We start from the raw sequence: 22,721 nt of genomic DNA on the forward strand, positions 1-22,721 counted from the left end.
CAGCAACACCCGGGGGGCCCCGACCCACCGGTCCCGGCTGCCCCCGAGCCCTGGGATGCTCACGGACCCCACCGTGCCCCGCCGGGGGGAACACAGCAGCGCGGGCAGCGGCGGGGTCACCGGTCCCCGAGGGCGGATAAGGGGGGGCAGCGCCGCCCGCTCGGGGCGGTCCCAGCCCGTCGAGGGGGGGATAAAAGCCGGGTCGGCTGCGCGGGCCCGGGGGAGCCGGGCAGGATGAGCGCGGCCCCGGGCACCTCCCGAGCCCCGCAGCCGCTGCTCCGCTTCCCCGGCGGGGCGGGAGGACCGGGCGGCAGCCGAGCCCCGGGGCCGTGCCCCTGCCCCTGCCCGGGGGGCCCGCGCAAGCGGCGGCGGACCACGTTCAGCCGGGGGCAGCTCTCGGAGCTGGAGCGGGCCTTCGCCGCCGTGCCCTACCCGGACATCGCCACCCGGGAGCGCCTGGCCGAGCTCACGCAGCTGCCCGAGGCCAAGATCCAGGTGAGCGCAGACGGGACCCCCCCTTTGGCCCCGCGGCCGCCCCGTCGGTGTCTCACGGTCCCGTGTCCCCATCCCAGGTCTGGTTCCAGAACCGCCGCGCCCGCAGGATCCGCAGCGCCAAACCGGAGCCACCGCCGCAGCCTCCAGCAGCGCCCGCCGAGCGGGGTCCTTCCACAGCACCCCCCGACGGCACCGCCCCGGGCCCGGCTCCCAGCGCGCCTCCACCGGGAGCCCGCAGCCCCGCTCCGGGCCTCCCCACCTCGCTGGGCTCCATCTCTGACCTCATCTACAGCGCGGCCATCACCAACCTGGGCGAGCCATAGCCACGATGGGGACCCCCCCCCCCCGGCCCCGCACCATGGTTTCATTGGGGTGACAAGGGGTGACCTGCCGGTCCCGAGGATGTCATCCTATATCCCAACTGCCGGAGCCCCGCGGCGGGGCCAGGCCCCATGAGCCCCCTAATGCCGACTAATCTTTTGGATGACAATACCTTAATCTGGGGCTGCTTCCAGGGCTGATTGCTGCGCGGCCGCCCCTAATCCGCGGGCACGTTCCCAGGTGCCGGCAGATCCCCCGTATCGGATATTAAAGCGTGTTTGCAGCGGGGCTTAGCTGCCATCAGAGCATTAATCACCGTGTCTGGCCCTGGCAGGGCGCCCGCATGGTGGCCACGTCCTCAAGGGGTCCCCTCCCACTGTGGGTGCACTGAGCTGGCTCCTTTCCCTGCCCCATGGCCACTGAGAACCCCCTTGGGCTCGGTGCGGAGGTGCCACCCACAGAAGCTGGGATCCTTTGGCAGTCCATGCATCCCTCATCCTGCTCCTGGAGGGCTGGGAGATGTGGCAGCCCCAGTGTGAGGGGACATGGAGCTGTCCCCAAGCCCGTCGTGGCTGTGATGGACACCATGATCCTCCTGAACCGCTCAAGTGGATGGGATAAGGGCTCATCCCCAAATATGAGCTGGGTTGGGTGGAGAGATGCTCTCCTGAGAGTGGGAGAGGGGAGGTTGCAGCAAGAGCTGGAGTGGGATGCGGGATGTGGCGGGAGAGGGAAGATCCATGGCTCCTAGACTCCTGCAGCAACAGCATCTCCAGTGAGGCAGGAAGCAGGTTGCAAACACACTGCCATTTATTTCCATGATAAAAGGAGCCAGCAGGAGCAGGGGAACAGTGGGAGCTGAGCCCCTCTTTGTGCTGGGTTACGACAGTCCACCCACGTCCCCTCCTCTGTGCCACCGCTGCAGGATCGCTGCTCCAGGATCCAGGACGGAGGGATGCAGCAGGTACCGACAGGCAGGGGAAGACAAACCTGCCCCGAATCCATGACTCCGGGGTGGGGGAGGTCTGGAGCTCGCAGCGGTCAGAGTTTCCCAAGGTCCCCTTCCAGGGTCCGCACCATCACGTACAGCTCGGCCAGGCCAACCACGGAGGCCACGATGACCGCGGACAGGACCCGCTGGGGACACGGACAGAGAACAAAGCGATGCCGTGTGCACGCGTGTGTGCGTGCAGGGCCGGCACGGGGCGCGCGCCGGGGCTCACTCACCGCCGCCGTCTCTGCGAACACGTACTGGCTGCCCAGGTACGTGCAGGCGAAGGCGGCCGCCACCGTCACCAGGAAGTTGAAGATGGTGATGACAACGGCTCTAACGGAGCGGACTGCGGGGAAGAGACGGTGGGAATGGGTTGGGGGGAGCTGAGACCCTGCTAATGGGGACTCCCGCGGGAAGACGGGGGGATTCACAGGCTCTGTGCATCCAGAGGCAGTCACAGGGACAGCCAAGAGGCTGCTCCTTCGCTCGAGGAACACCTGCCTGCAGTAAGAAACCTGCCAGGGTGACAGCGGAGAGGGCAGGGCTGCGTGGTCCCAGCAGCGGGGCCTGACCCGCAGGAGCCCCCATCAGCAGCACTCACCTTGCCTCCCGAATTCAGCCAAGGACCCGTTTGTCTCCTAAAGGACAAAACCGACCCGTGGTCAGTTGTGTTTTAATGGTAACCATGGAATAAAGCTGCCCCGACGCCCTGTCTGGAACACTCCATGTCCTGAGAGCCGGGCGGAGCTGCGGCACTCGGGTTCCTTGGGAGTTCTGTGGGATCTGGCTCAAGAGCATTGAGAAGGGAACATTTCTGATCCGAGTGCTTTTTCCTGCCTGTGGGCTCCCTGCTGCACGTTTGGCTTTAACAGGGACACTGAAGGGTCTGGCCTTGTCACCGTGTCCATGCCTCCGGGAAGAGCTGAGTGTTGCAAAGCTCCACACACTCTGTGCTGACCTGGACACGGTGACAGGGCTCTGAGCACCAGATCCTGGCAGGGAAGCAGGGAAGAGTGGGATGAGCACACAGGATACGCTCCTCTGCTTCCCTGCTATTTGAGAGGAACGCTGCTGGCATTGCTACCCGGCTCTGCTAAAGCTGCTCTGGTTCAGGGATCATGGAATGGTTTGGCTTGGAAGGGACCTTAAAGCTCCTCCAGCTCCAACCCCTGCCACGGGCAGGGACCCCTTCCACTAGAGCAGCTTGCTCCAAGCCCCTGTGTCCAACCTGGCCTTGAACACTGCCAGGGATGGGGCAGCCACAGCTTCTCTGGGCACCCTGTGCCAGCGCCTCAGCACCCTCACAGGGAAGAGCTTCTGCCTAAGAGCTCATCTCAGTCTCCCCTCTGGCAGGTTAAAGCCATTCCCCTTGGCCTGTCCCTACAGGCCCTTGGCCAAAGCCCCTCTCCAGGTTTCCTGCAGCCCCTTTAGGCGCTGGGAGCAAAGCAGCTCTTCCCATAAGGGTTAACACAACAGCAGAGCACATTACCCTGGTCATTCAACTTTTACCTTAACACAAAAGATCTCATTTTAGACTACAACGAACACGGAGCCATTCAGACAAAGGCAGCACCAGTGCTCCCCATGGCACATTTACCGCAGGTTCCTCGTCTCCCAGCCCCAAACCCGAGCTCTCCATCACAAAGAGCCGTTCCCAAAGCCCCATCCATGGCCCCATCCCGCGCTGTTATCCCCGCACCGCCGGGTCCCTGTACCCCCCAGCTCCAACCCCGCTGCCGCCGCCGCCGCCGCTCACCCTGCCGGTGACATCGCGGGTCATCCGCCGGTACTCCTCGTTAGCCAGCCTGGCCTTGATCCGCTCCAGCCGCGCCACCAGCTCCGGGTTCTGCGGGCAGGGAAGCGCAGAGCTCCGCGAGCACCGGCACCACCACGGCTGCCAACACCCCAACACCCCCCATACCACCGGCCCCCACGTACCCGCGGCGGCACCGGCACCTCGGGCAGGTGGATCTCGCTGCCCTCCAGCAGCTCGTGTAGGCGCAGCGGGGACCCTGCGGTGCGGACAGGCCCGTTACCGGCGGCGAGGCCTATGTCACCGGGGGGGCGTGTGAGTGTGAGTGAGTGCGGCGCGGCCTACCTGCGTCCCGCAGCGCGGCGTGCAGGCTCCGCAGCAGGCTGAAGGGCACCAGCGAGCCCTCGGAGGCCAGCGCGGCCCGGAGCTCGTCCTGCAGCCCCCGGGGCAGCGCCGCCAGCTCCCGGCCCTCCGCCGCCCGCCTCAGCCGCGGCCCGGCCCGCACGGCCGACGCCATCTTGTCCCCGCCGTCACCCAGGCAACGCGGGGCCGCGACCATAGAGCGCGGAGCTAGAGCAGCACCCGCGGGGGCTGCCGGGAAGCGGAGGCGGCGGTGGTGGTGCCGCGGTGCACTGTGGGCCGGCGGCGGGATGTCGGGCTGCGCGGCGCGGCGGTACGTGGCGGCGGCGCTGAGCCGGGCCCGGGCTCGCGGGGCTCCGCTCTGGGAACCGACCCCGGTACCGACCCCGGCCCCTGCCCGCGGGCTGCGGGCCCTGAGCGCGGGCGGAGCCGCGGCCCTCCCGCTGCAGCTGCTGCCGCCGCGCAGGCACCTCTCGTCGCGGTGAGGCCTGTGGGGGTGTCCGGTGAGGGAGGCCCGGGGAGCCGCGGGGATGGGGCAGGAGCGGGGCCGGGGGGGGGGGGGGAGCTGTTCGGGTGTTTGGGGGCTGCCGGGGGGCAGGGTTGAGGTGTCCGGTGTCGTTTGCAGGGGGGGAGCCGGGCGGTCTTGTGTGTAATGGGGCGGGAGCAGCGCCTGGGGCTCCGGTGCTCTGTGTGTGCCCCCCCCCCACCTCCCCAGCCTAGGTCCGGTTCAAACCCCCCCTGTGCCCCCCAGGAACCGTGCAGAGGGCAAAGTGCTGGAGACCGTGGGGGTGTTCGAGGCCCCGAAGCAGCACGGCAAATACGAGACCGGGCAGGTAAGGGGCTGCCGTCCGCAGGGACCGGGTGCGTTGCCATGGGGAGTCCCAGTTCATGCTCCCCGCCTCTGCTGTGTCTGCAGTCTGTGCCAGCAGCACGCTCACAGGGATCTGCAGCGTGACACGGGTGGCGTTTGTGCCGCGGGGCTCAATGAAGGGGCTTCTCCTGGGCTTGGGAATCGGCAGCTGAGACAGACCCGGCTCTGCTCACTGCTCACAGCCGCTCCCGTGCGCTGAGCACTGGTCTCCTTCCTGCTCTCCTGCTGCTCTGCCACCTTATCGCTGCCTTACTTACTTGCTTTCATGGGATAACAGTGACATTAACTTCTCTCATCCCAGACTGCTGCTGCATCCGCACTGCGGAGCCCTGTATTCCCATCCCGTGTGTCCATGCCCTTTATAAACATTCCCAGTTTCACCTCAGTTAACAGGTCTGTTTAAACCTCACCATAAAAGGGCTTTTGGCTTCCTGTTCTGTGTCGTATCCGACTTGATTACAGCTTGCTGTGTGTTCAGCTGCGATTATTGCTTCCTTTCAGCTCTTCCTTCACAGCGTGTTTGGTTATCGAGGAATAGTCCTGTTCCCCTGGCAAGCCAGGCTCTACGACCGGGATGTAGCTTCTCCTGTCACAGAAAAGTAAGGAATTGTCCCGGTTTATTTGTTGTTGGACCCTTGCATTGACACTTTGTAGTGAGATTCCTGCTTGGGGGAAACAAGGCGTTCTAAGGACTGTGGTACGGGGCTGTTCTGCACGAATGAAGAGAGGTGCTTAAAGGAGGGGTGGTGCATGAGGATGAATTGTGTGTCAATGGGAGACAGGATGGAAATGTGGAGGATGAGTGTGTGTGAGGGACATAACGGGAGTAATGAAGTCATGCTCCTGGCATTTGTTAATATAAAGACCCCCCTCCCCTTGTGCTGCTCTTTGAGCTGGGACCAGGCTCCTGTGTTAGAATTGCAGCCTGGTGCCTCTGTAGAGTGCCTGGGTTTGCCAGCTGCCTCCCCAGCCCAGTCCCTACAGGACCTTGTCTAAAGCCCCTCTCCAGGTTTCCTGTAGCCCTTTTAGGCACTGGGAGCAAAGCAGCTCTTCCCCCAAGAGTTAAGGCAACAGCAGGATGTATGCAGGGCCTTAACGCATGGGGATGCCAGAAACAACGTGGAGGAGGGTCAGCAGGCTGGGATCACAGGGAATACCAGCAGGAAGAGATGCTGGCTTGGCCCAACAGCCACCATGCCAAAAGATCTCTGCTCTTCCTCCCTGGCCTGTGTTGGAGGCAAGGAATGAGGAGTAAGCAAAGAGAGCATCAGGGCACAATAGAAATGCTCACCCCAAACAGGAGACTGGGTTGAGCATGCAGGAATTCCGAGTCATCTGGGAACAGCGCTGTGCCTGTGACAGCCCCCACTGATTGTCATCTCTGCTCGTCTGTTGTTAGGGGTGGCTGCCATGGGTTTAGTTTGGATGGAGTTGAACGTCACAGGCTGTGAAATGTATTGCTTCTCTTGGTCCTGATGACAGGAAGGGACTTCAGCTCAGTGCTCTGCTTTTCTCCTTAGGAGCGAGAACGTGGCAGGCCATGGTTCCAAAGAGGTCAAGGGCAAAACACATACTTACTATCAGGTGTTAATAGATGCCCGGGATTGTCCACATATAGTAAGTAACAATCTTGGTATTGAAACTCAAATACCTGCTGTGGGAATGCTTCAGATGGACAGGCACTGAGAGCACATGGCTACGATGGCTGACTGGATGGCTCAGAATATAGGGACAGATTTGTTCTTCAGGACATGTTTTCCCCGAGAAAGAATCTGGAATGTCATAGGACTGTTTTCTGGATCAGGTTTTCCCTTTCCAGCCTCCTTTCCCCAGCCTGTTGGCATTCCTGCTCTCGCATACAGGTCACTCTGGATGTGAGTTACGGCACTGCAAATGCTGTTGGTGTGGAGAATTAGTCCAGGGGAATGGAAGGGAGATGTTGTGGGTGGACTGGTTAAATACAGTAGACATTACACACCTCACAAAGCACAACAGTGACCTGCACTGTGGGAACTGGCCCTCAGCCCTCCCCACAGGAAGACATAAAGCTCCTTTTCCTCAGTCCCAGAGGTCACAGACGGAGGCAGTGACGTTCCTGGCAAACCACGATGACAGCAGAGCCCTCTATGCCATCCCAGGTGAGCAAACCGCACTGTCAGCCTCTGGAGACGTGGGTGGTTGTGAGGTGAGCTCAGAAGATTCAAGAGTCACCTTCTGCCGTTGAAGAAGCAGCTCCAGTGCCTAAAGGGGCTGCAGGAAACCTGGAGAGGGGCTTGGGACAAGGGCCTGCAGGGACAGGCCAAGGGGAATGGCTTTAACCTGCCAGAGGGGAGACTGAGATGAGCTCTTAGGCAGAAGCTCTTCCCTGTGAGGGTGCTGAGGCGCTGGCACAGGGTGCCCAGAGAAGCTGTGGCTGCCCCATCCCTGGCAGTGTTCAAGGCCAGGTTGGACACAGGGGCTTGGAGCAAGCTGCTCTAGTGGAAGGGGTCCCTGCCCGTGGCAGGGGTTGGAGCTGGGTGAGCTTTGAGGTCCCTTCCAACCCAACCCATCCCATGATCCATGAACCAGAGCAGCTTTAGCAGAGCTGGGTAGCAATGCCAGTAGTGTGATCCATTCTTCTGCAGGGAGACTTCTGAGCTGCTTTTCACTGGGGAAGCTCAGTGGCTTTTGGGGTTTCTTTTTCAGGTTTAGACTACGTAAGCCATGAGGATATCCTCCCCTACAGCTCCACTGATCAAGTGCCCATCCAGCATGAGCTCTTTGAGAGGTTTCTCATGTACGACCAAACGAAAGGTAATTCCTGCCTTCAGAGGGAGCTCTTTAGAGCCAGATGCTTGAGGTGCTTCGTAACAAGTACCCACAACTCCTTGGATACGGTATAGAAATCATGGTCTAGTGGAGTCTGTGACTAGTGGAGTCCCTCAGGGGTCGGTGCTGGCACCAGTGCTGTTTAATAGCATCAACGACCTGGATGGAGCTGAGTGTACCCTCAGCAAGTTCACTGGTGATACTGAACTGGGAGGAGTGGCTGACACACCAGAGGGCTGTGTTGCCATTCAGTGAGACCTGGAGAGGTGGGCGGAGAGGAACTTGATGAAATTCAACAAGGGCAAGTGTAGAGTCCTGCATCTGGGGAAGAACAACCCCATGTAGCAGTACAGGTTGGGGGCTGACCTGCTGGACAGTAGTGAAGGGGAAAGGGACCTGGGGGTCCTGGTGGATAGGAGGATGACCACGGGCCAGCAATGTGCCCTTGTGGCCAAGAAGGCCAATGGCATCCTAGGGTGCATTAGAAAGGTGTGGTTAGTAGGTCAAGAGAGGTTCTCCTCCCCCTCTACTCTGCCTTGGTGAGGCCGCATCTGGAATATTGTGTCCAGTTCTGGGCCCCACAGTTCAAGAAGGACAGGGAATTGCTTGAAAGAGTCCAGCGCAGAGCCATGAAGATGATTAAGGGAATGGAACATCTCCCTTATGAGGAGAGGCTGAGGGAGCTGGGACTCTTTAGCTTGGAGGAGACTGAGGGGTGACCTCATCAATGGTTACAAACATGTAAAGGGTGAGCGTCAGGATGATGGAGCTAGGTTTTTTTCAGTGCTGTCCAGTGATAGGACAAGGGGCAATGGGTGTAAACTGGAGCATAGGAGGTTCCATGGGAACATCAGGAAAAATTTCTTCACTGTGAGAGTGACAGAGCACTGGAACAGGTTGCCCAGGGGGGCTGTGGAGTCTCCTACGCTGGAGATATTCAAGGCCCACCTGGACAAGCTCCTGTGTGATGTACTCTAGGTTACCCTGCTCTTGCAGGGGGGTTGGATTAGATGATCTTTTGAGGTCCCTTCCAACCCTTAGGATTCTGGGATTCTGTCTGCTTTGGGTTACAGTGAAACCTACTTTAAGTAGTTTCTGTAACTGTTGAAGGAGTTGCTCTGAGGGGAGACCACTGCAGACACAGTGACTTCTCCTCCTGAGCTCTCTTCTTTCCCTCCTGCAGTTCCACCTTTTGTAGCAAGGGATACGCTGTGTGCATGGCAGGAGAAGAACCACCCCTGGTTAGAGCTCTCCGATGTGCACCGGGAAACCACAGAGAACATCCGAGTCACAGTCATCCCCTTCTATATGGGCATGAGGGTAGGTCTGGGGTGCGTGTTGGTGGTACCTCTGTGATCTGCTTAACGTGCTTACTGCTGAAATGACCTTTTAATCACAGCTGTGATTCGTTCTGCTGATGTCCAGCAGAGGTATGAACACTGTTTTGTCATAGAGGTTTGGAAAATTGGCTTTTCCTTGTTATTTTCAGGATGGGAAACGGTCCTGTTCTGCAGAACAGTGTTAGCAGATGTTTTAGGAAGGGTTCTGAATTGGTCCTTTACTGCCTCAGAGGTGTGTGTGTAAAGTGGCACTGAAGCCATCTGTAACGACAGTGTCTGTTATCCTGCCTGGTGATGGGTGTCTATCCCTGTTAACGTGGGCTTAGCTACAGCCTTCTGGATTTAGCTGCTAACCATGTCCTCTTTATAGTGTAAGAACTTCATCTGGACCATCCCAAATGATGAAGCTCCAGTACTTCCGAGTGGGAGGGCTGGGAATTGCTGCAGCAGTTTGATTTCCAAGCCCAGCTGAGCAGAGCTGCCACGGAGCCTGGTGTGGATTTGCATGTTCTGGGGAGCCCAGCTGCTGTTTGTCCTGACCCTGTCAGGAAATCGGGTGCCTGAAGGCAAACAAACGGGTGTTTCTAGATGTGTAGACAGCGCGTGATTAACGTGGAGATGAACCCTCCATGGTCACAAGATCCCTGCGTATCTCCCACCTCATGATTCCATGTCTAGAGCAGAGCCAGTGCCAGGCGGTAACTGCTGGGAGAGCAGCTGCCTGTGCTCATGTGAGTTGGCTGCGTCAGCCTGGCATGGAGAGAGCCCCTCTGCTTGTGCTGTGCTGACAGCTGAAGAGGTTTTGGCACTGAGGCTTGAAGGGCAGCTGCTGAAGTCTTTTGTTTCTCTTGACAGGAAGCCCAGAATTCCCATGTCTATTGGGTAAGTGCCTTTTGTTTTACCAAGCAACTAAACGGGAAGGAGTTGATTTGCTGTGGCATCACTGCTGCGTGATAAGCTCAGAGGGAGAAACATCTGAGGGATGATGTTTCCCAGCATCGGCTATGGGTTACCCACTGTCTGCAGCTGATTCCCCTTGTTGATATCAGTCTCTTGTGTCCAGTGGCGCTACTGTATCCGCTTGGAGAACCTGGACAGTGAAGTGGTGCAGCTGCGAGAGCGGCACTGGAGGATATTCAGCCTGTCGGGCACCTTGGAAACAGTGAGGGGCCGCGGCGTGGTGGGAAGGGTGAGTGTTGTCTAGTGTCCTTTGGGATGTGCAGCTCTTTGCTGGAGGCCTCTCACTTGGGTTCATTTGCCAGGGAGCTGCTTGGTGGGCAGCAGAAATAGGTGGAATGGGGAAATGGCAATGAAAAAGGATCACAGGAGCTTTTAAGTCTGGTGTTAGTGACAGGCTGAGAGAGCTGGGCTGGTTGAGCCTGGAGAAGAGAAGGCTCCTTAAGGGGAGACCTTAGAGCAGCTCCAGTGCCTAAAAGGGGCTGCAGGAAACCTGGAGAGGGGCTTGGGACAAGGGATGTAGGGACAGGATAAGAGGGGGAATGGCTTTAACCTGCCAGAGGGGAGACTGAGATGAGTTCTTAGGCAGAAGCTCTTCCCTGTGAGGGTGCTGAGGCGCTGGCACAGGGTGCCCAGAGAAGCTGTGGCTGCTCCATCCCTGGCAGTGTTCAAAGCTTCACACTGAGTATTAGAGAATGATCTTAAATGACCAGTAATGGGAAAACTGGAGTGATACTGGGTGACTTGTTTGCTGTGCAGTTGATAGCAGTACTTGAGTGTGGATCTCCCCATTTCTCTTGCTCTATAAATTCCCTGTCTGTGGAGAAACACTGGGATCTGTTGCTGATGCAGAGTGGTCTCTTCTTGTCTTCTCAGGAGCCAGTTCTATCCAAGGAGCAGCCAGCATTTCAGTACAGCAGCCACGTCTCCCTGCAGGCATCCAGTGGTCACATGTGGTAAGAAGCACTTATTACTGCAGTGGTGGTTTAGCTCTAGGGACCCCACAGTGCTGAGCTGGGAGCTGGTTTGAACCTGGAGTTATGGCTGAAAGGTGGGTGGAAGTGACTGGATGTGTTTGATAGTAAAAGCTTCTCTATGGCAGTATCCCACTTAGATGATCTGTTGATTCTCTGCACCAAGAGAGGGTCCAGGCTAATTTATCCTCATCCTGTGGTCTGTGCCAGGCTGGATTTAAGAAGACATGGAGCAGTTCTGTGTCAGCTTCTGCTGGGCTCAGCTTCACGCTAGTGCTTCCCTGGCAGCAGGGATGTGTTCTCTTTGAAGAGACCTGGGTTTTGATTCTGTCCCTGAGTGAAGCTGTGCAGTTCTGTGTCCACAAGGAACTGGCACTTGGGGTTATTCCCAGTTTAGGCCAGATAAAACCTTTGGTTTAGCTGATGTTGAAGTCTCCTCTACCGTAAGCACAGGCAGGAAAGTGCTCAGCTGAGCTGTTCTCTTCCTGTGCCTCAGGGTTAGGGCACTTCCCCTCTGTTTTCCATTTCAGCTGGGTCAGCTTGTTTAGTGTCATCTCTGTGTGGACAAGAAATGCACAGTCACCTTTTGCCTTCTGTATGCCAGGTCTTTCTGCCTTGCATTTTGAAGTCAGTCTGTTTCAGGGCTAAGCTTGGAACTGCCTTTGAGTTGGGAAAAGCACGAGAGCAGCTCTTTGCCTATAGGGGATATCCCTATTTGCCAGGTTACACATTTAACCCTGGGGAATAAAACCAGCTTGTTTAGTATTTCCCTCTACATGAATCCTAAAGAGATAAAGGTTCTGCAGCTCAGAAGCTGCTCAGTTTGGTTTCTGGGGTTCTGTTGTGTCCTCTCCATCATAAGAACCTGTTTATCTCCACCATCCTCTTGCCCATGTCATGTTTTGCTGTACAATCATCTGTAGTTACGGGCAGTAAACAAACTGTAGAAGCACAGACAGATTCAGTTCTGAAAAGCAAACCAGAAGCTATTCCAAGTGACATCTGTGGTGGGATTTCACCCCCTCACAGGCTTCTTCGTGGGTAAACAGTTTGTAGAAATAGCTCAAATGGGTTTGTCTCCTGTGGAGTGGGAGTTGAACACTGCTGCAGACGTGTGGTGTGATTGCCTCCTGGAGGCTCCAGTCAGGACATCCTTATTCAGGGAATGTGTATTGGAGATGGGATGTGAACCACTGGGGAGCCCTCCAGTCACTGAGTCACCCTGCCAGGGAGATGTCCCTCTGCCAAACCCATGGCCTTGCTGCTGGACCTTGCAAATGCAGCCCCTGAGTCCCTGCCCAGGCGATGGAGGAGCTCCTGTGTTACCTTCTCTGTGTGTGTGTGTGTCCCTGGCCTGGCTGTGATCTCTGCTCGTGTTTTGCAGGGGTACTTTCCGATTTGAGAGGCCTGATGGCTCCCACTTTGATGTCCGAATCCCACCTTTCTCTCTGGAAAGCAACAAAGACGAGAAGACGCCCCCCTCCGGCCTTCACTGGTAGAGCAGAGCGAGCGCCGAGCCTCACGGGCCTCTGTGTGATGTAGACCTTGGCCTCCCCATTCCGCTGCAGCCACCACCAGGGAGCTTTTAAACATTTGAAACCCGTTTTTGTTTTAACTGATGTCTAACGGGGAGGCTTTATTTGAACTTTAACCCTGGCTCGCTCAGGCTGCTTGTAAACATAAGCTGTGTTCCAGTTAACCCTTCCCTTTGGGGTGCCTGCTGGGGTTGGAGCTGGGGGACATAGATCTGAGCTGCTGAAGAGAGGCTGCCCCGGCAGGACTGGACCCTTTCCAATGTGTTGTGAATTCTCTGCAATGTGAGGTTTCTCTAATAAACTGGTCCTTCCAGTTGCAACCAGTTCTTCCTTTATAAAGCCAGGCCTGGTTCCTGCATCCAGCTTGCCCTGGCTTGTTGCTCCCTCACCCTTTTCCTGTGTGCAAAGTGGGAAGTGCTTCAGGAAGGCAGCGGTGAGGCTGGTTTAGGGAGCAGGAATGCGAGCTCAGCTGCTCTCTGGGGTTTAGGCAGCACGTGGAGGAGCTCCACTCCTCATCACCCAGCTTGGCTGGGCTGTGCTGAGGCCATGTGAAGCCTCTTGTGTTGGAGAATAGAGACAGAAGGGGGGAGCAGGAGGTGCTGAGCACCATGTGCTCATGTAAGCTTTGTGTGGATGGTGCAGGAGAGCTGAAGGTCCTGCCCTGACACAGGGATGCACATCCCAGTGCTGGAGCATCCTTCCCTGTGGCTGTAACTGTACTTCCTCGGAAGTTTCTGCTTTGGCAGGAAGAGTTTTCACCCATGGTGCTCTCAGCTGTGGTGGGGCTGTGCTTGGCTTTAGCTCCTTCTGCTGGGTTGTCAGTTTTGGGTGTCTGTGCAGAGGTCACTGAAATACCTGTGAGCTTCTGATGTGGATTTGTGGGAATTCTGCTTTTACAGGCCCAGGGCTCACAACAGAGCCCACAGCGCAGCTCAGTGTTAGCTCTTCCTACAAGCCAGAGCAGCTCTCAGCAGGATTCCAGAGATCTGGAAGGGACCCTTCTGGCTGTCTCTGGGTTTCCAGGCTTCTGGATGACTCACTGGGACAGAGGCAGTTCTTCCCCTTGGCAGGAAGCGTCAAACCTTGCTCCTCTCCCTGGTCTTGCTGAAGCACTGAGGTGTAACTAACCCACAGGACTGCTGGCTTTCCTGACTGAGAAGTATCCCAGTTATTCCCTGAGTGCTCTCTGAGTAGCCCCTTTGCATTTGGCAGTGCTATGGGCAATGGACACCCTTTGGAAATGACAGTGGTACAGACTCGTGTGCCAGTGAGTACCTGTGTAGAGACTCAATGACTCCTGCTTCACTTTAGCCATCACTGGTCTCTTGATTTGTGTCATCCATCCTGGCAGGTAGGCCATGCTATGTGAGATGCTTTTAGAGTTTGAAAGGTTCAGCCGGCTTTTAGGGGTAGAAAAGGCTCTGTAAAGAACAGCTCCGGTGTTGCTGCCCCATACTGATTATCTGCAGGAGGAAAAGGGGAGAGGGGGGAATGATGATGATGCCTTGAGTTCAGAGGATCCAGAACCTATAGAACCTGCATTTCCCCCCCATGCAGTCACTGTTGGTAGCAGCTGCCCGGTCTCTCCTTGGCTCTTTGCTTTCCTGGCCCTTGCACCCTGCTGTCAGTGTTTAACCCCGCTGCTCACATGCCTGTGGTTGGGGGGGGCTTGCAATAACAGGGAACATCACATCCCATGTCCTGGGGGCTTGGGCTCTGCCAGGGACGTTCCACCAGAGCGGGGTACAGCCACAGCCTCCGGCCTGGGAAGAGCCGCTCTTGGCTGGATAACGAGCGACAAACGGGGCTGGGATGAAGCCCCAAGGGCCAGGCACGTTCCTGCTGCATTCACCTCTATGGAGCGGGGCTGAGCCTCCGCCGCCCTGCTCCTTCCGCCGTGTGTAAGCACCCGTACACGGCGCTAACCAACAACGAGCTCCCGGAGCGGCTCCGCTCCCACCGGGGCTCCTCCATCCCGTTACCTCACGGCGCCACCGCTCCCCTCACGCCGCCATCTTGGTCCGAGGTGCCGGACGTGACGCAAGCGGAAGCCCCGAGGAGGAAGAGGAGGAGGTGGCGGTGGCAGCATGGCGGCGGTGGGCGCGCACCGGCCTGGGCCGCTGAAGCAGCAGAACAAGGCGCACAAGGGCGGCAAGCACAGCGGGGCCTCGCAGCGCCGCGCCGGAGGTGAGGCGGCTCCCGGCCCGGTGTCCGCTCCGGTGTCCGGCTCTCCCCGGCCCGCCTTGACCGTTCTCTTCCCCGCTAGGCCGCGTGTCCGTCAAGGCCCAGCCGCGGCGGCGGCGGCTCCGCGACCTCAACCGGGTGGATCGGCGGCACCAGGCGCTGCAGCTCCGCCGGCAGCGCAAGGAGGCGGTGAGGGGGAGCGGGGAGCGGATCGGCTCCGTTCCGTGCGGGTCCAGCGGGGCCGGTGCGGGTGTCATGGAGGTGGGGGGGGGATAAGCACCGGGCTCGGTTGGGTTTGGAGCAATGAAGCGTTCCTGGGTTCGGGTTGAGCTGTGGAGGGAGCCGGGAGAGGACCGGAGGGGGGTTCACAGTGCGGCTCTGCCCGCAGGTGATGGCGGAGAAGCGGGGCCTGGGCAGCCGGGAGGGGCCGCCGCACCTCGTGGTGGTGGTGCCGCTGCACTGCAGAGCCGCAGCCCAGGACACCCTGCGCCTGCTGCAGAGCCAGGACTCGGCTCTGGTCCGCCTGGAGCAGGGCAGGGCTGGCGGCTTCGCGCTGCTCTGCCCCCGACTCAAGCAGCGCTGGCGCTTCGTGACAGCTCAGGCAGGTGAGGAGAGGCTGCTGCCGGTGTGGGTCTTGGCTCAGCGCCCCTGCACAGCCCCAGTAACGGAGGTGTTCTACTCGCAGGGGACCTTTACACTGTTCTAGACCTGGCAAAAGTTGCTGATTCCCTCCTGTTCATCCTGGATCCTGCGGAAGGCTGGGATGATGCAGGGGAATACTGCCTCTCCTGCCTCTTCGCACAGGGGCTCCCCACCTTCGGTGAGCAAGTGAGAAACGTTAAGGGCTTCTAACAGGGTGTAGGGTGAGGGGCAGCTTGGTGGAGGTTTACTGCTGCAGTAATTAAATCTCCACGTGTTAATAGGGGATCGGCAGCTGATTGCTGTTTCTGAGCATAGATCAGTCAGGTGAATGCCATTCTTGTACTGCCTTTTGCTGTCACTAACCTGGTTGAGGAGTGCTGGAGATAATAAGGGGTGTTCTAGGCTTAGGCCTCTGGGTGCACGGTGGGGTCGGCACTGCAGTCGTTACCCAGCTGTGCAGAGAGAAGGGATTCAGGCACTTTCTCACTAGTTTGGTTCCATGGTGTCATTTAGTCCCCAAAATCTCATCTCTGTTGAATACTGGATTTCTGCCCCAACTGTTCTCTTGAACGTGTGAAACTGCCTTTGCCCCTCATGGTGTGAATCTGTTTCTTGTTGATTGCTGATATCTGAGTGTGTGTCGCTTAAAGGGGTTTAAGGTTGATGCTCTCATCCTGACCCCTCTTCCATGCACTGCTCGGTAGCCCTCGCTGTCCCAGGAGGCACTGACTTGCCACCCAAGAAGCGGATAGATGCTAAGAAGAAGCTTTCCAAAGCCATTGAGAAGCGCTTTCCCGAGGCCAGGCTCTTCCCGCTGAACACGGAGCAGGAATCCTCACTGCTCCTCAGGCACCTCTCCACACAGAAGCAGCGGCACCTCGCCTTCCGGGACCGGCGTGCTCACCTGCTTGCCCACGCTGCTGAGTTTGTGCCTGCTCAGGAGGGTGACCTGGTTGGAACCCTGAAGGTGTCTGGCTTCGTGCGGGGACAGAGCCTCAACGTGAACAGCCTGGTGCATATCGTGGGGCACGGAGACTTCCAGATGAGCCAGGTGGATGCTCCCCCTGATCCCCTCTCTTTGAACCCCCGAGTGGTTAAAGGACAGAAGAGGAGTCAGGACATGGAGGTGCAGGTGTGTTGGAGGTCAGGGTGTTGCTGGTTGTGTTTAGAACATGGTGTTTCAGAACTTACATCAGGAAAACACAACTGGGTGTATGTGCTCAAGGGGAGGCGAAAGGGAGTTGTATTAGTGCCAGCTCTTGAGCAGAGGTTCCTCACCCACAGCACGTAATGAACATGATACTAAAAGGAACTGCAGTTAAAATCCATTGCTAGCTTGAGTTAGGAGTGTTCACAGCTCAGAACTCTGCTCTTGCCCTCCAGGATGATTCTGTAAATGGGACTGATGAGATGGAGGAAGATGTTAAGGTCCTGATGAAAGCAGATCCAAGCAAGCAGGAGTCCTTGCAGTCAGAAGTGGTTCCTGATCCTATGGAAGGGGAGCAGACATGGCCTACTGAAGAGGAACTGCAAGAAGCAGAGGGTGAGTAGCAACAATACTCCTGTATCTTTCCCTTGTCCCTGTTGAGGGTTGTTAGAAACCCTCGGTTGTTGTTTACACCTGTCTTGTGTAAATGGTGCTGAGGGAAAGGAGAATGATTCCTTCATTAACCATTGGTGGGAATCCTACAGCTTCCCTGAAGGCAAACAGGAGAGTGGTGAAGGTCCCCAAAGGCACATCCAAGTACCAGGCTGCCTGGATTGTGGATGATGAAGAGGGCAGTGAGAAAGATGATGAAGACACTGAAGATGATGACATGGATGAGGATATGATGGAAGAGGCAGTTTCCCAGGTACATCCCAAGAGCTGATGCTGCCGGTGGTGCTGTGGGGTGTTACTGTGTATTCCAGGACAATCCTGTCCCGTTTTCCTCTATGCAAGGGCACCACAAAGAGCCAGAACTTGCCTGGATTTCCACTGTTAGATCTGTCACGTGTTTGATGTTGCTTCTTTGGCTTCCTTTGTGTCAGGAGGGGGAGAGCAGTGGGGAGGAGGAGGAACCTGCAGAGGAGGAGTGTGAGACTATGACCGTTTCTGAGTGCTTGCGGGACGAACAGTACGACGAGAAGGTGGAGGAAGATGAGCAGATGTTGGAGAGATACAAACAGGAGAGGATGGATGAAATGTTTCCCGATGAGGTGGACACACCACGGGATGTTCCTGCCAGGATCCGGTGAGAAATGGGGTGCTCTCCTTGGAGAGGAGCTGGAAAGCACCCTTCTGCCTGGTTTGGTGAGGGCAGGAAGCCTGTGATGTCTTAGCCATGGTGTCTGAACCTGGCTGAAGGACTCTTCTGAAGACTCATTCTTAGGCTCTGAGGCTTCCAGGGGATGCAACAGTTGGGAGGCAGTGGGTGAGCCTGGGCAGGGAAAGCTGGGATCTTACCTAGGAGAAGGGAGGAGGATGGAAGAGCCTGGATGCAAGGCTGCTGTTTCTACCTCTCTCTGCACTAAGATCCCTTCTGAGAGCTCATGTCTGCTTTGCTGCCTTTGTCCTCTCCGAAGGTGTGAGTCCATGTGGACCACAGAAGTGGGCTGGCCGCACACCTGGACTGGTGAAGTAATTTGTCTTCCCTGTTATCCCTTCCCTAGGTTCCAGAAGTACAGGGGGCTGAAGAGCTTCCGGACTTCTCCATGGGACCCCAAAGAGAACCTCCCAAGGGATTATGCCAGGATTTTCCAGTTCCAGGACTTCTCCCGGACCAGAAAGCACCTCTTCCGGCAAATAGAGAAGGAGGAGACCGAAGGAGCATCAGTAACTCCCTCTTTCTGATCTCTTCCCTTATTGTGTTCCCTTGTTCCTAACAGGGAAGATGTCTCAGGGTGGTAACTGGGTGGATCTTTCAGGCAGCTGGTTCTCAGCACAAAGCCAGAAGTTCACCCTCTAACCCAGGCACGTTATTCCTGACACTCTTCTGTTAAGAGAACTATTCACAACCAGTCCTCTCCTGGCAGGTTGGCTGGTACGTTACACTTCACCTCTGCAATGTCCCTGTCTCGGTGATGGAGAGCTTCAAAGAAGGGAAGCCCTTAGTCCTGTTCTCCCTGCTTCCACACGAACAAAAGGTGATTAAATACGGTCCTGCTGCTATCTTGCAGCTCCTTGTCTGGTTCCATGGGTTGGAGAGGTTCTGCCTGCGGAGGGATTGGGCTGAAATCTTCCCCTGTTGCATTTTGCAGTAGGACCTTCCCTTTGGTCAGAGCAGGGGTGTTTGGGCTCGAGTGTCCGAGCCTGGCTGAGGCGTCTGCACTGGTAACCAGTGATCCTTTGGGAAGCCATTATCAAGAGCACTCACCTCTGCTGCAGTGTCCCATTGCTTTCTGCTCCAGCATCACTTCCAGCCCTGGGTCAGCCCCTCTCAGAGCTGCTTCTCTTCCAGATGTCCGTGTTGAACTTCCTGGTGCGCCGGCACCCGAGCCACAGCGATCCAGTGAGGGCAAAGGAGGAGCTGATCTTCCACTGCGGGTTCCGGCGCTTCCGAGCATCCCCCCTGTTCTCCCAGCACACCTCAGGTTCGGGAGGGACCACAGGGGCTGGAGTTTCCAGAGGAAGCCAGTGATGTCTTAGCCGTGGTGTCTGAACCTGGCTGAAGGACTCTTCTGAAGACTCACTCCTAGGCTCTGAGGCTTCCAGGGAGGCATTAAATAGTGGGGAGTGGAGGGGTTTGGGACTGGTCCAGGGAAGGGGGTGTCAGGCTCCATGCAGTGAGCTCATAGGATCACCTTCATTCCCAGACATTCATAGTGGCACAGGAGGGGTGTTTGTCACCCCTTTTCTTAAAGCACAGAGCCTGTTTGCTGGGGATAATGGGCTCAATGGGGTTTCCCAGAGCTCTGGTGACTGCTCTTGGCCTGAACTTGATCTTTTCTGGTCTCTCCTAGCCGACAAGCACAAACTGGAGCGTTTCCTGCGCCCGGATGCTGCCATGGTGGTGACTGCTTATGCTCCCATCACTTTCCCTCCTGCTTCAGTGCTGCTTTTTAAACAGAGAAGTAATGGTAAGTTGCTAAGTGCTGATGAGGTAGTGTCTGGGATCAAACATGAGTGAGCTGTTCCCATACCCCATTTACAAGTGCATCTATCCAGAAAAAGGCATCCCCTTCATGTTATTTGAGAAGATGCATGTATTTCCATCCCCATTATCACTGGCACCTTTGGCTGTCCCTGTTCTGGGGTTGCTCTGGGCCTGGAATCATTTGGGGGAAGGAGGTTTTGATGGGGTAGAAGAGGTGTTATCAGTGATTCTGCCTTGCAGGAATGCACGATCTCATCGCCACTGGTTCTCTGCTGTCTGTGGACCCCGACAGGATCGTCATCAAGCGGCTGGTGCTCAGTGGCCACCCATTCAAGATCTTCACCAAGATGGCTGTTGTGAGATACATGTTCTTTAACAGAGGTACAGCTCTGCTCTGTGTGGTGGGAAGAGGGGATGTGGAAGCAGAACTCCTGTGGGAGCGGTTGTGTTGGTGCAGCAAAGCCTGTTCCTTACCTGCCTTTTGTGTGTTGATCTCCAGAGGATGTGATGTGGTTTAAGCCAGTGGAGCTGAGGACAAAGTGGGGCCGTAGAGGACACATCAAGGAGCCATTAGGTAGGTTTGATTTGGGATTTATCCCTGTGATGCTGGGCAGGAGAGGCAGCTAATGGCCTCTTCTCTGTGCCTAGGAACCCACGGGCACATGAAGTGCCAGTTTGATGGACAGCTCAAGTCCCAGGACACGGTGCTGCTGAACCTCTACAAGCGGGTTTTTCCTAAATGGACTTACGATCCCCACGTTCCGGAGCCTGTGCCGTGGGTGAGGAGCCAGAGCACGCTGCCAGTGCAGGAGGTGGACATGGAATAACTCCAGCGTGGCTGGAGTTGGTGCCTTAGCTCCTCAGCTGCTGTTCTCAGGCCGCGCACAGTGAGGACAGCACTGATGTATGGATGTGTCACTGCTGGGGTCTGTACAGGGGTGGTTCTCTCCCCAGCTGCTGCTCAGGTACCAGCTACAGCTATTTATTTTAATGGAAAGTGTTTTCAAAAACTTCTTAAAGTGCTTCTGTCGTGGTGGAGGCTGAATGGGGAGGCTGTGGGTACCCCCTGCTCATTGGGGCTGTTCTCTCCAGCCACGTGTGCAGGGATTCTGCTGTATGAAGGACACGAGTTAGCTAGAAGTTACTGTGATACTGAGAAAGGTGAAGGGAGGGTGGCTGAGCATAAAGCCAGGGCACTGGGGAGAGGAGAACAGGCCATGCTTTGTTTCCACACCCCCAGTAGGAACCCTTTGCTGCGGAACCAAAGCACCTCCCTGCTGCAGAGACCACCCCCAGCTTCCTTTATCCATCCACAGAACCCTTTCAGACCTTTGGGGCTGTTCTGTCTGTTTTTAGTAGCACACAAACCAGACTCTACAAGCCCAGAGCGAGGCTCCCATCGCTGGAGGCACCGCTCCGTTCTCATTCCGCTGTCCCAGGGCGCTCTGTGAGCCAGGTCAGGGAGCTCAGGTCCACGTTTCCCCCGCACAGCACGATGCAAACGTGCTCCAGATCCTGAGGGAATGCCTGGAACCGCTCAGAGAGCACGGCTGCCACTCCTACGCCTGCTGTTGGCTCAATCAGCAGCTTCATTCTTTCCCACACCAGCCGTGTGGCTCGCTGTCGGGACAGAGCAGCTGCTGTCATTCCAGCAGCAAGGACCCGCTGCTCCAGGGCTGGGGAAGGGGCATGGGGAGAGCAGAGCTTCCGCCAGCCCTTTCCAGCTGGAGATGTGCGTGTTGGACATCTGCAGTGGGGTGAGGGTTGTGCTGCTCTGGGAGCTTATCCCTGGGACAGAGCTGGATGAATGGGAAGAGAATGGATGGAGACAGTTGGGAGAAGGGGACTGGGAATGTTCACCTTGATTTCTTCCTCTGAGACTGTCAGGACATCATCAACCAAGTCCCTGATGATGGGCCACGTGTTGGGGCCGATGTTGGTTCTCACTGCATCTGCGATGGTTTCTCCTGGGTGAGGACTGGGGGTCAGCTCCCCTCTCAGCTTGGACTGGTAACAGTCGTCTGCGTTGCATGGCTCAGCAGCAAACACCTTCACATCTGGTCTCAGAGCCTGCGGAGAACAGGAAGAGCCACCCGGATGAAATTCCTCCGTGTCAGCCCCCTGTTGCTGCTGGTGCAGGGGGTTACATTACAGCCATGCGGCCCCCAGGGATCCTCACAGCAAGGTCTCTCTGTTTCTAAAGAGAAAAGCTGCTCATTGCTTTGGAACCCTACGCTTCCCACCAGGACACGCAGCCACCGCTTCCCAGGTGACCCGTTGCCTACCTTGATGGCAATTGCTATTCCTGCAATCATTCCTCCACCTCCAACCGGAGCCACCACTGCATTTACCTCGGGTGCCTGTGCAGAAAGGAAGCGTTGATACTCATGTACCCCTCTCTGCTGTGCCCCTGCCTCTGAGGGGTAGGGTCCGGTGTCATGCACTGTGGTCCCCTCACCTGCTCCAGCACCTCCAGCGCGATTGTGCCTTGCCCGGTGATCACTGCTGGCTCCTGGTTGGGATGCACCATGACTCCTCCTGTCTCCCGCACCACCCGAGCTGCTGTCTCAGCTCTGGACTAAGGGAAAGCACAGATGCCACGTCTTGGTCTGGCAGGGCCACGCTCTTGCCAGTCCTCCCCACGCCTTACCTTGTCACTGGGCTCACATGGCACCAGCGTGGCACCGTAGCTGCGGATGGCATCTTGCTTACACTGTGGTGCTGTGTGGGGCACCACGATGTAGGCAGGAATCCCTGTGTGATGAAAGAGGCGAAGCCAACAGCAGAAGAGCTGCATTACTGCTTTGTCACACTGGGGTTAAGGAGAGGGACAGCCCTGCTTACCTCCAGCCATGGCAGAGCTGGGTGCCTGGAGCTCCCTCTGCCCAGCATCCACCTCTGCCTTTACCCTGGCCCCATGCCCGCTGCCCGTCCGCTCCCTGAGCTGGGGCTGAAGGTCAGGACCCACATTACCTTCTGCCTGGGCAGCGCAGGCGAGGGCCTGCCCGTGATTCCCACTGCTGTGTGTGACAACGGCGCGGGGCAGCTCCCCTCCAGCGCGCTCGCTTCCCTCCACCAGGCTCCTGACTGCGTTCAGGGCCCCGCGGATCTGCAAGGACACAGCAGCACCCTCCCTTAGGGTGGGTGACAGCAGACAGCGAGGTTCCTCCATCACCAGAAGCAACCGGTGCCCCGAGGCCGGGGGACGGCCGCTCACCGCCGCCATCCCCGCGCACCTTGAAGGAGCCGGTCTTCTGGAAGAGCTCGCACTTGAAGAGCAGCCTCCGGCGGGCCAGGCGGGCCAGGGCCGCGCAGGTGAGCAGCGGTGTGCGGTGCACCCGCTCCCGGAGCCTCCGCTCCGCCTCCCGCACATCGCACAGCCCCAGGCGGGGCGGCTCCGCCATGTGCTCC

The 22,721-nt window shown here is 57.4% G+C and overlaps 6 protein-coding genes and 2 non-coding genes across 9 annotated transcripts in view; 6 read left to right on the forward strand and 2 right to left on the reverse strand.

Annotated features, from left to right (window-relative positions):
* The first annotated feature begins 69 nt into the window (after positions 1-69).
* SEBOX (SEBOX homeobox) lies at positions 70-836 on the forward strand. The gene is made up of 2 exons (XM_057420787.1): positions 70-495; positions 573-836. The coding sequence occupies exons 1-2, from the start codon at positions 235-237 to the stop codon at positions 816-818; spliced, it is 507 nt and encodes a 168-aa protein (XP_057276770.1). The 5' UTR covers positions 70-234; the 3' UTR covers positions 819-836.
* A 1,003-nt stretch (positions 837-1,839) lies between these two features.
* TMEM199 (transmembrane protein 199) lies at positions 1,840-4,099 on the reverse strand. The gene is made up of 6 exons (XM_057420785.1): positions 3,909-4,099; positions 3,749-3,822; positions 3,567-3,656; positions 2,412-2,448; positions 2,044-2,156; positions 1,840-1,953 (listed from the first exon to the last, which is right to left on the reverse strand). Exons 1-6 carry the CDS (start codon positions 4,078-4,080, stop codon positions 1,858-1,860), a joined length of 582 nt encoding a protein of 193 aa, XP_057276768.1. The 5' UTR covers positions 4,081-4,099; the 3' UTR covers positions 1,840-1,857.
* A 99-nt stretch (positions 4,100-4,198) lies between these two features.
* POLDIP2 (DNA polymerase delta interacting protein 2) lies at positions 4,199-12,728 on the forward strand. 2 transcript variants are annotated; one of them, XM_057420783.1, is made up of 11 exons: positions 4,199-4,236; positions 4,675-4,756; positions 5,296-5,393; positions 6,315-6,411; positions 6,857-6,932; positions 7,480-7,587; positions 8,786-8,922; positions 9,798-9,824; positions 10,006-10,131; positions 10,776-10,855; positions 12,258-12,728. In XM_057420783.1, exons 1-11 carry the CDS (start codon positions 4,214-4,216, stop codon positions 12,370-12,372), a joined length of 969 nt encoding a protein of 322 aa, XP_057276766.1. In that variant the 5' UTR covers positions 4,199-4,213; the 3' UTR covers positions 12,373-12,728. The 2 variants fall into 2 exon arrangements, with proteins under 2 accessions (XP_057276766.1, XP_057276765.1); XM_057420782.1 differs by having other exon boundaries at positions 4,214-4,404.
* Positions 12,729-14,461: 1,733 nt separating this feature from the next.
* On the forward strand, positions 14,462-20,329 carry TSR1 (TSR1 ribosome maturation factor). The gene is made up of 15 exons (XM_057420770.1): positions 14,462-14,595; positions 14,675-14,781; positions 14,981-15,197; positions 15,278-15,412; positions 15,939-16,366; positions 16,618-16,777; positions 16,927-17,087; positions 17,266-17,468; positions 17,887-18,049; positions 18,250-18,360; positions 18,675-18,807; positions 19,177-19,293; positions 19,551-19,691; positions 19,810-19,884; positions 19,959-20,329. The coding sequence occupies exons 1-15, from the start codon at positions 14,496-14,498 to the stop codon at positions 20,135-20,137; spliced, it is 2,430 nt and encodes an 809-aa protein (XP_057276753.1). The 5' UTR covers positions 14,462-14,495; the 3' UTR covers positions 20,138-20,329.
* LOC130605382 (small nucleolar RNA SNORD91 family) lies at positions 17,534-17,626 on the forward strand. The gene has a single exon (XR_008973676.1). It is a non-coding gene; the product is annotated as a small nucleolar RNA SNORD91 family (small nucleolar RNA).
* LOC130605383 (small nucleolar RNA SNORD91 family) lies at positions 18,840-18,932 on the forward strand. The gene has a single exon (XR_008973677.1). It is a non-coding gene; the product is annotated as a small nucleolar RNA SNORD91 family (small nucleolar RNA).
* Positions 20,149-22,721, forward strand: part of SMG6 (SMG6 nonsense mediated mRNA decay factor) — a 106,898-nt gene continuing 104,325 nt past the window's right edge. Inside the window, exon 1 of the mRNA XM_057420769.1 lies at positions 20,149-20,275. Within this exon, the coding sequence (XP_057276752.1) occupies positions 20,221-20,275 (55 nt within the window). The 5' untranslated portion in view covers positions 20,149-20,220. The remainder of the gene's footprint in view (positions 20,276-22,721) is intronic.
* Positions 20,662-22,718, reverse strand: SRR (serine racemase). The gene is made up of 7 exons (XM_057420784.1): positions 22,547-22,718; positions 22,284-22,419; positions 21,961-22,064; positions 21,769-21,888; positions 21,596-21,670; positions 21,171-21,380; positions 20,662-20,930 (listed from the first exon to the last, which is right to left on the reverse strand). Exons 1-7 carry the CDS (start codon positions 22,712-22,714, stop codon positions 20,733-20,735), a joined length of 1,011 nt encoding a protein of 336 aa, XP_057276767.1. The 5' UTR covers positions 22,715-22,718; the 3' UTR covers positions 20,662-20,732.

This window comes from Pezoporus wallicus, unplaced genomic scaffold, assembly GCF_028554395.1.
Source record: "Pezoporus wallicus isolate ANWC-B61680 ecotype Strahan unplaced genomic scaffold, APGP_CSIRO_Pwel_v1 contig_14787, whole genome shotgun sequence".
Classification (NCBI taxonomy): Eukaryota; Metazoa; Chordata; class Aves; order Psittaciformes; family Psittacidae; genus Pezoporus; species Pezoporus wallicus.